This window comes from Coregonus lavaretus (genome assembly GCF_964263955.1).
Source record: "Coregonus lavaretus genome assembly, chromosome: 3".
NCBI lineage: Eukaryota > Metazoa > Chordata > Actinopteri > Salmoniformes > Salmonidae > Coregonus > Coregonus lavaretus.
This window is the reverse complement of record NC_139990.1, coordinates 55,525,910-55,540,084: the sequence shown is the minus strand read 5'-3', so window position 1 is coordinate 55,540,084 and position 14,175 is coordinate 55,525,910. Positions and strand designations below refer to the sequence as shown.

Here is a 14,175-nt window from a genome sequence, read left to right as displayed (position 1 = left end):
CCAGAAAATATCTAAAAAAAGATATTCGTTAAAATATTGACTTTGGCCTATACTATTGTAGCCCATAGAAACACATTGAATAACACACTGAATAACACATTAATAAATAACTAAATAATTATAATAAGGAATAAGGTTTTGAGGTGTCTGTCCTATATATAGGAGATATAAGAAAGCTCAGGAAATATTTATGTTTATTTGGACACTTATTGTTGGAACAAAACTAACTCCATACTTCGACTTGTTTTTATGGGTTACCTTCAGACGAGTCCTGTGACACTTGTGGGGTTCAAAAACGGAGAACACCATCGTGTTCGTGAGAGTAATAGTTTCTAGGCCAAATTGTTCGGACTGTAATGACCCAGCTGGGTCATGAAGTAAAAGAGAGACGGGCACCAGGTGTACAGGCAGAACACAGGTTTATTCCTGAATGGGTTATTGTTCAGGCCACAGCCCACACCGCTAAACCTCGAACGTACACTAATATAACATGTCAAGTTAAGGGTCCCGAACAGAAGAGAGAGATATGAGACCGTAACCCCTATTTAAGCATTCCAAAACCCTGCGGGATTACCCATCATACCCCCCCAACCTTTCCATCTGTCCTGGCATATTTAACCCCTGCTAGCACCCATGAGAACGATAACACACCCACGAACACAGAACACAATACCGGGTCGTTACATAGCCCCCCCCTTTCTAAACCCTAGCCCCTAGGGTTACAAAACAAAATCCTTAAAACGACCCGGAGGTCGCATCAGTCTCTTGTGCCTCCCCTTGACTCTCACCGGTGGACCCCCAGAACACTCATCTGCCCCAATGTCATTTCCAGCGCCCTCCGAAGAGGCAGCCCCCGCCCCAGGCTCAGGTTGCGCTAGAGTCTCCTCGCTAGACTGTCCCCGTGGGCTCACATCAGAGTCCTCACTTCCATTCCCTACCGTTTTCCTCCCTCTGTAGGGCGCCAATCGGTCCCGGTGGACCACCACCTTCCTGCTCCGTGGGGGAACCTCCACCCGGTACGTCACCTCCCCCACTCTCTCTATCACCAGACACGGCCCCACCCAGGCACTGTCCAGCTTTGGGCACCGCCCCTTCTTGCGCGTGGGGTTGTGAAGCCACATGCGTTCTCCCGCTCCAAAGTGCCTCCCCCTAGCGCGTGAATCATAGTGGCGCTTTTGGCGCATTCCTGCGTTCTCGAGTTGCTCTCTTGCGAAGGTGTGAGCCGCTTCTAACCGGTTCTGCAGACGACGAACATAGTTCGGGCCAGGCAAAACCCCGTCGTCGTTATCAGGAGGGTGGCCAAACGTCAGTTCGGCTGGGGTGCGCAACTCACGACCTAACATTAGTAGCGCTGGGGAGCATGCAGTCGATTCTTGAACAGCCAACCTACATGCCATAAGAATAAACGGTAAGTGGGTGTCCCAATCTCTCTGGTGTTTTGAGGTAACGATAGCCAGCTGTTGTGCTAATGTTCTGTTAAATCTTTCCACCAGCCCATCACTCTGGGGGTGAAGCGGAGTAGTGCGCGTCTTCTCCGCGCCTAACCGTCTACACAACTCTGAGAACACCCGTGACTCAAAGTTTCTCCCCTGGTCACTGTGTATAGACTGTGGCACCCCAAACCGACTGATTATTCCCCCTACCAACGCATCAGCTACTGTTTCTGCCTCCTGGTCTGGGAGAGTGTAAGCCTCTGGCCACTTGGTGAAGTAGTCCATAGCAGTTAGAATCCACCTGTTACCGCTGTCTGTGGTTGGAAACGGTCCAACTATGTCTACCCCCAGTCTCTCCATGGGCTCCCCTACTGGGAATTGTTGTAGGAGGGCGTCTGACTGACCTGGAGGTCCTTTCTTAGCAGCACACTCGTCACACTGCCTGCAAAAGTCCTCCACATCCCTCATGTGCCTGGCCCAATAGAAGCCTTTGCGTACGCGCTTTAACATTTTGGAGACCTCAAAATGCCCTGCGCCTACTCCCCCGTGAAGCTGCTGTAACACGCTCCCTTGCAGCCTTTTGGGAACCACTACCTGCCACGTAATTTCTCCAGTAGCTGGCTTTTTCCACCCCCTCTGGAGCACACCCTCAGCCGCTCTAAGGACTGAGAATTTAGCCCACAGTCCTTTGGTGACTGGTGATAGAGGGGCTACTTCCTCCCACGGCGGTCGTCTTCTCTCTTCCACCCACCCCAGCACAGGACGCAGCTCTGCGTCCTCCTCCTGGCGACGCCTCCACTCCCCGACGTCCACAGCCTCAAGCTCCCGGCATTCTGTCACCCTCAGCTGACTCACCGTGGCGGTGACTGCATTGCTGTGGCGAAGGCCGGCCCTGTGCTCCACCTGGAAGTTGTAGGGTTGCAGCTCCTCCAACCAGCGGGCGATCTGACCCTCTGGCTCCTTGAAGGAGAGAAGCCACTGCAGGGCGGAGTGATCTGTCCGCACCACAAACGGCAGGCCCCCCAGGTAGTACTTGAAATGGCGTACTGCTGCCACGACAGCCAAAAGCTCTCTCCTTTTTTTTCAGCCTTCTCAAAAGTTCTGCTGTAATAAGCTACTACGTGCTCCCCGTCAGAATCACGCTGAGCCAGCACAGCCCCCAAGCCCTCATTGCGTGCATCGGTGTCCAGGATAAACGGACGGTTCGGGTCTGGTGAGGACAGGACAGGGGCCTTCACCAGGGCACGTTTGAGGGCCTCAAACGCCCGCTGGTGCTCTTCGGTCCACTGAAAAACAGTGTCCTTCTTGAGAAGGTGTTTCAAAGGAGCTGCTATCCCCGCAAACCCTTTCACAAACCTATGATAGTAGGATGCCAGACCCAGGAAGCTCTTAACCTCTTTTTTTCCCCTTGGAACTGGCCACCCCCTCACAGCCTCCACTTTGTCTGGCATCGTGCTGATGCCCTCACCACCCAGCTGATGACCCAGGAACGCCACCTCCCTTTGCATGAAATGGCACTTTTCCGGGTGTAATTTTAGCCCCGCCCCCAAGATCCTCTCCAACACTCGCCTAAGTGCCCCCAGTGCCCCCTCAAACGATGTGCCGTGCACCAAAATGTCGTCTAGGTACACGACACACTTGTCTCTCGGAACCCCCGCCAGCACTCTGTCCATGAGCCTCTCAAAGGTGGCAGGAGCATTACAAAGCCCGAAGCACAGCACCTTGAACTGCCAATGGCCCCTATCCGTGGAGAAGGCAGTTTTTTCACGTGCCCCAGGCGAGAGGGGCACCTGCCAGTAGCCACTGCGCAGATCAAGGGAAGAGAACCACGAGGACCCTCTGACGTGGTCTAGCGACTCATCGATCCTCGGTATGGGGTAAGAGTCTTTAGTGGTGACAGAATTTAGGCCCCTGTAGTCCGCACAAAACCTAAGTTTACCCCCTTTCTTAGGCACCATGATGACCGGCGCGGACCATGGGCTATCTGATGGCTCAATGAAATCAGCCCGCAACATGTCAGCAATAGCTGTGGCTGCTGATTCCCTCTTGGCAAGGAGAATGCGACGGGGCCGAATTTTAATGGGTTGGGTGTTCCCAGTGTCGATGTCGTGCTGAACCAGGTGCGTTTGCCCTACCTCATCTTACCCCCAAGCGAAACTATCTTTAAAGTCAAACAGCAGCTGCTGTAATTGTTTCTGTTGTCTCTCATCCAGACCTTGACAGTTTTTCAGCCACACAGCCTCAACGGCGTCGATAACTTCCTCCTTCCCCCCGTCGGGCTGATGGGGTGAAGGAGCCAGTGTGTTTTGGGCTACTGGGCTGCCTGTGCTTGCACCATTATGGGGAGTGAAGGTCGTTGCCGCCGGAGACAGCTGCTGGGATTGCACAACGACCAAGGGAGCTGCCGGGACGACCAGTGGAGTTTCGGCAAGCTTGGAGGAAGACGGAGGGACAGCCCTGCCCCCTGCTGGGTACCTCTTCTGCTTACTGTGGGTTCGGGGGCGGGGGGGTGGGCCCGCGCTGCCCCCTGCGCGAAAACCCGCTGTCGTTTCCCTGGTGACGGGAGAATCTGCCACACTCCCGCTGAATGTGGCCAGGCTGGCCCAACCCCAGCAGACAATGGGAGTTGAGCTGACACTGCGATGTTGTCTGGAGCCCCTCTCAATGACAAGCAAAGCGGTCTTGACTAACCCGCCCAACTCGTCGACCCACTCTGGTTTGGTGACCCCCGGCACCCCGGCCACCGCTGCTCTCACCTCTGGTTGACTGGCAACCTCCACTCTCACTCCCTCACCCCAGATCAGCTCCCTGTTCCTGGCTATCTCCACTGCAGCCCGCAGAGATGCTGGGTCCGACATCTGAACATGCTTACCCAGTTCGGTGGGGGAGAGCGCTCTAATAAAACTGTCCCGTGCCAGCTCGTCTTGCACCCCAATCGGCATAGTTGCATAAGCCCGCCTGGTCAGGCTCAGAATACCACTTGCCAACGCCTTTAATGATTCCCCCTGAAGTCTCTTTTTGTTATCAGTTATTTGTTATCAGTTAAATCCGCAGCATGTTGGGCTGTGCATCGCTGCCGAAACGGCCCCCCAATGCCTCCACTAGCGCACCGTAGTCGCCCCTCTCGTCCGGGGCTAGCGTTAGCAGGCATTCCGACGCCTCCTCTGCCAGGCTCAGGGCAAGCTGTAACCCTTTCGTCTCGTCAGACCACCTCCCGGCTCTAGCCAACAACTCGAATTGAGTGAAAAAAACTTCCCATTTACCTTGTCCATTGAACTTTGGAAGTTTAGCCGCTACCATGGCTAATGGCAATAGGGCACTGCCATCTCTGTTTACATAAGGAGGCCCAGCCATTTCCGCACGCGGTGACGTCGATATCTCCGTCGCCGTGACGTCTGTTCTGGTCGAGCGGTGTGAAGGAAAACCCGCCCGTTCTGCCATCTTGCTGATTGACAATTTAACATCCACCATGTGGCTCTCCAGCTCTTCTACAGCCGTCGTCGCCTGACCCTCCCGACCGGGTACACCCGAGCCCACAACGGACACTTTGTCCGACTCTTCCTTAATTTTCCGCCTCGCCCCGATCATCATGACCGTAGATGCGAGTCACGCTAAAGTCAACCACTGCCTATGCTGAAACAGCTAACTCGCCTAATCTCGATCTATCCCGTCGTTCGAAAGCACTTCTGACACCAATGTAATGACCCAGCTGGGTCATGAAGTAAAAGAGAGACGGGCACCAGGTGTACAGGCAGAACACAGGTTTATTCCTGAATGGGCTATTGTTCAGGCCACAGCCCACGCTGCTAAACCTCGAACGTACACTAATATAACATGTCAAGTTAAGGGTCCCGAACAGAAGAGAGAGATATGAGACCGTAACCCCTATTTAAGCATTCCAAAACCCAGCGGGATTACCCATCATACCCCCCCAACCTTTCCATCTGTCCTGGCATATTTAACCCCTGCTAGCACCCATGAGAACGATAACACACCCACAAACACAGAACACAATACCGGGTCGTTACAGGACGCTACAGACGTTTTTGTGAGAAGACCGATTTTAGGGATGTCTCATGTTCTGACAAACACCGCTGTAGCTTAGCCTGATATCTGTAGTTTAAACTGATGGATTTTGATTGGGATTTTTTCATTAGGTTACTTAGATTGACACACAGATTTTAAAGTAGTCAACATTTTAGTATTTGGTCCCATATTACTAGTACACAATGATTACATCAAGCTTGATTGATAACATTTTCTGTTTGTTTTGGTTTCAGATTATTTTGTGCCCCAATGGAAAGGGCACAAAATGTCATTTTGGAATCACTTTTATTGTAAATAATAATAGAATATGTTTCTAAACAATTCTACATTCATGTGGACGCTACAATGATTATGGATAGTCCTTAATGAATCGTGAATAATGATGAGTGAGGAAGTTACAGACCACAAATATCATACCCCCAAGTCATGCTAACCTCTCACCATAACAATAACAGGGGAGGTTTACACCACCACCACCAGCCTGTACCGTTGACACCAGGCAGGATGGGGCCATGGGCTCATGCTGCTTACACCAAATCCTGACTCTGCCATCAGCACGATGCAACAGGAACCCGGCTTCGTCGGACCAGGCAATGTTTTTCCACTCCTCAATTTTCCAGTGTTGGTGATCGTGTGCCCATTGGAACTGCTTCATCTTGTTTTTAGCTGATAGGAGTGGAACCCAGTGTTGTCGTCTGCTGCAGTAGCCCATCCGTGATAAGGACTAAGGAGTTGTGCAATCCGAGATGCCGTTCTGCACACCACTATTGTACTTTTCCGTTATTCGCCTGTTTGTGGCCCGCCTGTTAGCTTGTACGATTCTTGCCATTCTCCTTCGACCTCTCATCAACGAGCTGTTTTCACCCACAGGACTGCTGCTGACTGGAGGTTTCTTGTTTGTCGCGCCATTCTCTGTAAACAACAACTCCTGTACCCTTGAGAGTTTACTTTTCATGTGATATGTACAGTATAACTTTATATTGTCTATTAACTGTTTTGTAGTCTTCCATCTGATAAGTTTAGTGGAGTAATAGCAGAAAACATTATCAACCAAAACAGAGAATCTCCACTAGAAAACAAAGTCAATATAGCAAGTTAATTAAACGATAAGGTCTGATCCATAACAACTTTCCCCTATAAGAAAACTATCCTGACATCAAGTCAACCAGGTTACAGTCTTACAGAGACCACCATCCAGCAGCTGTTACCATATTATTACATCAAGGGTGACCATGACAAATGAGACACTTAAATTAGCAGGAACTGAAAAGGAACTGAATTAACTCTGCTGGGAGATGTTGTGCCCAGTTTACTGCCACACAGTGGCACTGTTGTATAGCTGTATCCAGCCCTAAATCTAATTTTCTTTAAAAACATGTACAGTAATATCTGTAGCATGTACTGCACCCCTCATTTCAGCTCTCTACTGTAGAAAATAAGACATTTTACTGTAATAGGCCTACTGTAATTTACTTCCTTTATGATGGAGAGTTGTTTATTGGATGACCAAAAGTGAAACGACAACTAGAGATTAGTTTCCATATATGTAAATATATAAATTAAATTACAATTACATGAAAGTTTATCATAACAAATCCATGTAATAATCAAGATACTGTATGTATAACATAACCATGGCATATGTCACTACGCCACCCCAGGTTGAGTTTTGCCCATCACATATTATACACAGGTTCTTCAAGTTTGGGTTGAGTGGCAAAATAAAGAAGTCAACAACAGGTTGCAAGTTCAATTATTTATTTTTTATCCTCCATTAGTGAATACAAACTGAATTACTGAGACTCTCTCAGCCTGGTCAAAAAGGAGGTCATAACAGTACATAATTAATAAAACAAACAAACTAAACAACCAAAAATACAGGTTCTGGTGCAGTCGAGGGAAGATCTAACAAAACATTAATTCAACTTCCATTCAAGATAAATCAACAATATTCTCTCAAATTTAGTCAGATAGTTACAAACTAAACCAGCCACATGGCCACTTCCCTCTTAACAGCACCTTCCCCCGGGCGGCCACACCTCAAAGAAAAAAAAACTGTCAGCCAATGAAATTATAGGAGCAATCATTCATTTAGCAAGGTAGAAGCATGCACAAGCAATGGAGGCTCATCATCACACCTGAGACACATACATTACAAGTACAGTACAAGATATATACATATATTACCATAACTACCTATTAATTGGATACTTTACATATCTTAACATGTTTTCCAATGCAGCTTGGTTTATTCAACATTATGAAACGATATGTTCAACAGTGGAGTAGATAACAGAATGGTCAACCTCTAACCTTTATTCTGGCCTGCAAAAAGCAAATAGAGTTGTTGTATGAGTATATTCAAACATTTCAAATAAACAGACTTCCAGAAAGAGGTTATATGGAAAAGGACTGAACTGATAGTGAGTGCACTCCTACCTGGCAATAGGATTGGGGAGGGGGAACTGGATGCTGGCGTACTGGAGGTTGTCTGTCACGTTGGCCTGTCTGGCTTTCACCGTGGAGTATACAACATTATCCCCATGGAGTCCTGAGTGTGGGGCCCTGTCGATGGAGCTATGGAACTGCTCGAAGTCAAAGGTAGCGTAATGAGGGTCTGGAGGGTTCTGTGGAGGTGGTGGCTGGACCACAGAGTACAGAGAACTGTCTTGGTGGTGGGTGTGAGAGGGAGGGAGTTGAACGTTGGCATAGAGGGCATTTTCCTGTTCCTCCGTTCTAGTTTCCTGAATTGCTGGCTCGTTACTGGTCCTTCTACTGGATAAGACTGGGTTTTGATCATCCTGAAATATGGAATCAGTCAAAAACAATACAAAATGTTTGATATTTTGACTACTCACTGTAGCTTCATCCATTGGTTAAACTAAGTATCGTGTTACCGGGGAAGAATGGAAGCTTGCGCTTGAACGTTGTTCAAATACCATGAACCTCCAGATAACACTGTTGCACTGACATGCTATTGGTATTGTTAATTAGAGTGTATATGTGGTTTTACTGACCTCTTTGTCCACAGCAGTCTTTTGACATAATTTGAACGGGCTCTTCCTGTCAAAGAAAACACACTTCTTTGGGGGAACAAACAGGTACCACAAGGCCATCATACTCTGCATTATGATATTGAACTGAGTACACAATGTTGCTAGACTTACCACATCCATAGGAACACAAGAGGTATGATCACCATGAAAACTGTGGCCGCGGAACCAATGTAAACTAGCATTTGGACAGTATTTGTATCTGAAAATGACACAGGATACATGAATGCAATACATTCAAGTCAAGGGAATTCCCACTTGATATATATCGGTTCATGACAACAGGACATTTGCCTAGACAGGAGGACATAACATTTGCTTCCATACTGACCCTGCAGGATCAGAGACAGCACAGTAGAGTTGTGAGCCCCTTCTCTGTTCCTGGCCTCACAGAAGAACTGTCCACTGTCAGATGAGATTAGAGAGGTCAATCTCAATACTTCTCCTGACCCTGTCTGTGAGGTGTCTGCTCCATACTTCTTAAACCAGGTGTAGTTCTCCACTGCTGGGTTGGCGTGGCTGCTGCAGGTCAGATTCACAGAGCTTCCCTCTACCACTGGACCAGAGGGACTGACTGACACCAAGGTGTTCTTTGGGGCATCTAAAGCAAGCAAAATTATTTAAAAGGTCATATCTTCTGTATATTTAGTAATTATTAATCCAATCGGTTCTAGCCAACATGGTTGTGTTAATTTCATTTATATTTCACTGTAGATTAAAACCATTGCAGTATGTTGGAGATTACACTGTCTCTTGCTCAACAACATAACGTTTTAACAACCTGCTTCCCTATCAAGCAAGCACACACAACTTAGCACAAAAAACAGACATCCCCACAAGCAGACTTAACTTACACAGAACATTAAGGACCAGGACTGATGAGTTGAGGGCTCCATGTTTGTTCCATGCCTCACAGTAATACCTCCCTGAGTTAGCAGGAGAGACAGCCTCAAATAACAACTGAGTCCCTGACTGGACAGGGCTGCTCCCATTGACTCTGTACCAGGTGTAGCTCACTGCTGGGTTAGCATGGCTGCTGCAGGTTAGATTCACAGAGCTGCCCTCTACCACTGGACCAGAGGGACTGACTGACACAGAGGTGTCCTCAGTAGGGTCTGAAAGTGACAACAAATTGTACACTGGGGAAGACAGTGTTCTTTCACAGACATTGTATCCAAATGTCTTACTGGCACCACTGTCTTGTTGGCCTATAGCTCATAAGTTCTGACAGTAGAAGCTGCTGAGGGGAGAACGACTCATAATAATGGCCGGAATGGAGTGAATGGAATGGTATCAAACACGTGTGTTTGATACCATTCCATTCACTCCCTTCCAGCCATTGCACTCAATTCCAGCCATTATTATGAGCCGTCCTCCCTTCAGCAGCCTCCACTGAATTCTGATGGTCAATTAAACGACCAATACTCACACTGAACATCAAGGTTAGTTACATTAGATCTGACTGTGCTGATACTGTTTGTGGCATTACAGTAGAACCATCCACTGTCCCCTGGATGTGAGACAGCCACCATACACAACTAATCTTCTCCTTTCCCCCTTCTGATAACCAGGTGGCGAATCGCATCTCTGCATGTCTGGCAGACATATCAGTATGGATGACGGATCACCACCTCAAGCTGAACCTCGGCAAGACGGAGCTGCTCTTCCTCCCGGGGAAGGACTGCCCGTTCCATGATCTCGCCATCACGGTTGACAACTCCGTTGTGTCCTCCTCCCAGAGTGCGAAGAGCCTTGGCGTGACCCTGGACAACACCCTGTCGTTCTCCGCTAACATGAAGGCGGTGACCCGATCCTGTAGGTTCATGCTCTACAACATTCGGAGAGTACGACCCTGCCTTACACAGGAAGCGGCACATGTCCTAATCCAGGCACTTGTCATCTCCCGTCTGGATTACTGCAACTCGCTGTTGGCTGGGCTCCCTGCCTGTGCCATTAAACCCCTACAACTCATCCAGAATGCCGCAGCCCGTCTGGTGTTCAACCTTCCCAAGTTCTCTCACGTCACCCCGCTCCTCCGCACACTCTACTGACTTCCAGTTGAAGCTCGCATCTGCTACAAGACCATGGTGCTTGCCTACGGAGCTGTGAGGGGAACGGCACCTCCGTACCTTCAGGCTCTGATCAGTCCCTACACCCAAACGAGGGCATTGCGTTCATCCACCTCTGGCCTGCTGGCTCCCCTACCTCTGCGGAAGCATAGTTCCCGCTCAGCCCAGTCAAAACTGTTCGCTGCTCTGGCACCCCAATGGTGGAACAAGCTCCCTCACGACGCCAGGACAGCGGAGTCACTCACCACCTTCCGGAGACATTTGAAACCCCACCTCTTTAAGGAATACCTGGGATAGGATAAAGTAATCCTTCTACCCCCCCCCCCCCCCCCCTTTATTCCACCCCCCCAAAAAATAAAAAATACAAATAAAAAAAACATTGTAAAGTGGTTATCCCACTGGCTATAAGGTGAATGCACCTATTTGTAAGTCGCTCTGGATAAGAGCGTCTGCTAAATGACGTAAATGTAAATGTAAATGTAATGCCACAACGGTAGAGCCCTGCCCACTCTCCTCATACAGGATGTAGCTCAACACAGGGGGGTTTGCACTGCAGCTGCAGGTGAGAGTGACTGAGATACCCTTAACAACATCTCCAGATGGACTGACAGACAATATTACATTCTTTGGAGCATCTGTAGGAGAGGAAGTAATGTTGAGCATTTCTCTATAGAACAACATTACTATAGTACCTCTCACCACACATTATGTTGCCTGTATATTTCAGAACATTATAACACTGAACGTTCATCCTCATGAGTGGTTCCAGTATATCTAATGGGTCAGAATATTTTCATTGCATTCCATTAGTAGCCTATAGTTCACTGTGTTATTTTCTCTCACCATACCCTGTCATCATGAACGCCATCCTCAAACTTTGCTTAACTTCCCCTACAAGTAACCACAATGTAAACACACACAGGCACACTCAGAAAATAGACACTGCCGTTATCATTCAGACCAAACTGACAAAGGCTGATATGTGAGAGCACTACTTCATCAATATCCTTCTTTCAAAATCACTCCTATTATTTTACCAGAAATTCATAACAGACCTTGCATTTAACTTTCTTTGCAACATAATGCAATTAAATGAACACATTTCAGAATCAGCACATCCTTGGTGCAGAGCTTTGAACGTAGATAGCTGCTCGAATACACATAACATGATCTGCTCACATTAATTAGGTCAGGTATTTACTTGCATTGTATATCAAGAGACACTGGATCAGAGGAGAGACCTTGAACAGTACATTGGTAGCTGCCAGCATCCTGAATGCTGGCCAGGAACTTGGTGTTGGGTACTGAGTGTCCATCCCTGAACCAGGCAATAGTGGGATGGTCACTCAGTGTACAGGTTGTGGCACATGTTAGTGTCACCTTCTCTCCCTCTCTCACAGTGGCAGGGTTGACTACAGCTGTCAGCCCTGGTAGAGAGGAGCAAGAAACTGGCAGGATGTCACTGAAACAGCTTATGTAGCCTATTCATGATAATGAATATTATAACAATTTGACTAATTTCAACATTACCTGTTACTGACAACACAACTCCTTTTGGATCCGACCATTTATCATGGTCTGTCAGAAATCTAAAGTGGTATTTTTTTGCATCACTCGGTCTTAAGTTACTTATTCTCAATGTGCAGTTGTGCATATTGTTGCCAAGGTATTCTACACGCCCACTATATGCCTGGTTCTGAAAGAGGTCCGTCCATGTGTTGTTCTCCATACCGAACCAGATGGTTTTCGTGACAGTGTCTCTTGAGGGGTAATCATAGCTACATCCAAACACCACTGATGACCCTCTCAAGGCACATGGAGACACGTTGTCAGAAGTCACCCCATAAGGACCTCCACTAACACCTTTAAAAAGATCAAACATACACAAAACAAACAAAAAAAACATAAACAACGCAAAAACAGTTCATATTAATATTATCACACTTATCTAGTCATGCAAATACATACAGTGCCAATTTACAGTAAGGAAAATATAACATTCCTATGTGTGGCCCACGTATATTCAGATATGTTAATTAAATAGATAATACTGTACACATGCTGGTGCAATAACAGACTATAAGTACTTCTGTATTTTTGTGAATTAATAGAGTGAGTTACTCTGTAATCTCAGATAAGATAAAGTCATTCTCTTTGAGGTTAATCGTTTGATAAAAATACATCTCACCATCAAGGCAACACAACAATTACATTAGAAGAACAATATAAAATATCCCCTCTGACCTCTGCAGTAGTTTCCTGTTCATCTCTTATGAGCCATACGCAGTACTAGTGTCACGACGGTCGTAAGGATGAGACCAATGCGCAGCGTAGCGAGTGAACATGACTTATTTTTAATAAAGAAACACACGACAAAACAAAACACGATCCGTGACGTCCTCAGTACACAGACTGAACATAGAACATGGAACAATAACCCACAACTAACCCAAGAAAACCTACATCTTAAATATGGCTCCCAATCAGAGATAACGAGCCGAACAGCTGACACTCGTTACCTCCGATTGGGAGTCAATGAATACAAACAAGGAAACACAACCAAAACCTAGAAATAGACACAACAGAACGAACACACCCAAAACAAATGAAAATGAACAACCCTGGCTCAAAATACGAAGGTCCGTGGAGCCAGAGTGTCACATTACCCCCCCCTAAAGGTGCGACCTCCGGGCGCACCAGCAACAGTCTAGGGGAGGGTCTGGGTGGGCGTCTGTCCCTGGTGGCGGCTCCGGCCCAGGTCGTGGTCCCCACTCCACCTTAGTCACTCTCCGCTTACGTCTTCCCTTCCTCATGACCACCCCCCAACTAAACCCCACTGGATTAAGGGGCGGCACCGGACTAAGGGGCAGCACCGGACTAAGGGACAGTACCTGACTGGCTGGCTCTGGCGGATCCTGTCTGGCAGAAGGATCTGGCTGATCCTGTCTGGCGGAAGGCTCTGGCTGATCCTGTCTGGCGGAAGGCTCTGGCTGATCCTGTCTGGCGGAAGGCTCTGGCTGATCCTGTCTGGCGGAAGGCTCTGGCTGCTCCTGTCTGGCGGAGAGCTCTAGCGGCTCCGGTCTGGCGGACGGCTCTGTAGGCTCATGGCAGACGGGCGGCTTTGCAGGCTCATGGCAGACGGGCAGCTCCTGCGGCGCTTGGCAGACGGACAGTTCAGGCGCCGTTGGGCAGACGAGCAGTTCAGACGGCGTTGGGCAGACGGACAGTTCAGGCCCCGTTGGGCAGACGGCAGACTCTGGCTGTCTGAAGCGCATCGTAGAACTGGTGCGTGGTGCCGGAACAGGAGGTACCGGGCTGAGGACACGCATTTCAGGGCTAGTGCGGGGAGTCGGAACAGGGCATGCTGGACCCTGGGGACTCCTATAACGCCTAGTGCGGGGAGCCGGAACAGGGCATGCTGGACCCTGGGGACTCACCTCACGCCTAGTGCGGAGAGCAGGAACAGGCCGGGCTGGGCTGGCGAAGCGCACCGTATCCCTGGTGCGTGGAGTAGGAACAGGCCGGGCGGGGCTGGCGAAGCGCACCGTATCCTTGGTGCGTGGAGTAGAAACA

The 14,175-nt window shown here is 48.5% G+C and overlaps 1 protein-coding gene across 1 annotated transcript in view; it reads right to left on the bottom strand.

The window, feature by feature from the left end:
* LOC311108100 (Fc receptor-like protein 2) overlaps positions 1-10,065 on the bottom strand; it is a gene marked incomplete at both ends in the record, with an annotated part of 67,528 nt that extends 57,463 nt beyond the window's left edge. The window contains 6 exons of the mRNA XM_084150739.1: positions 7,920-8,281; positions 8,498-8,543; positions 8,648-8,735; positions 8,847-9,134; positions 9,388-9,648; positions 9,963-10,065. Coding sequence (XP_084006865.1) covers positions 7,920-8,281; positions 8,498-8,543; positions 8,648-8,735; positions 8,847-9,134; positions 9,388-9,648; positions 9,963-10,065 — 1,148 coding nt within the window. The remainder of the gene's footprint in view (positions 1-7,919; positions 8,282-8,497; positions 8,544-8,647; positions 8,736-8,846; positions 9,135-9,387; positions 9,649-9,962) is intronic.
* Positions 10,066-14,175: the final 4,110 nt, after the last annotated feature.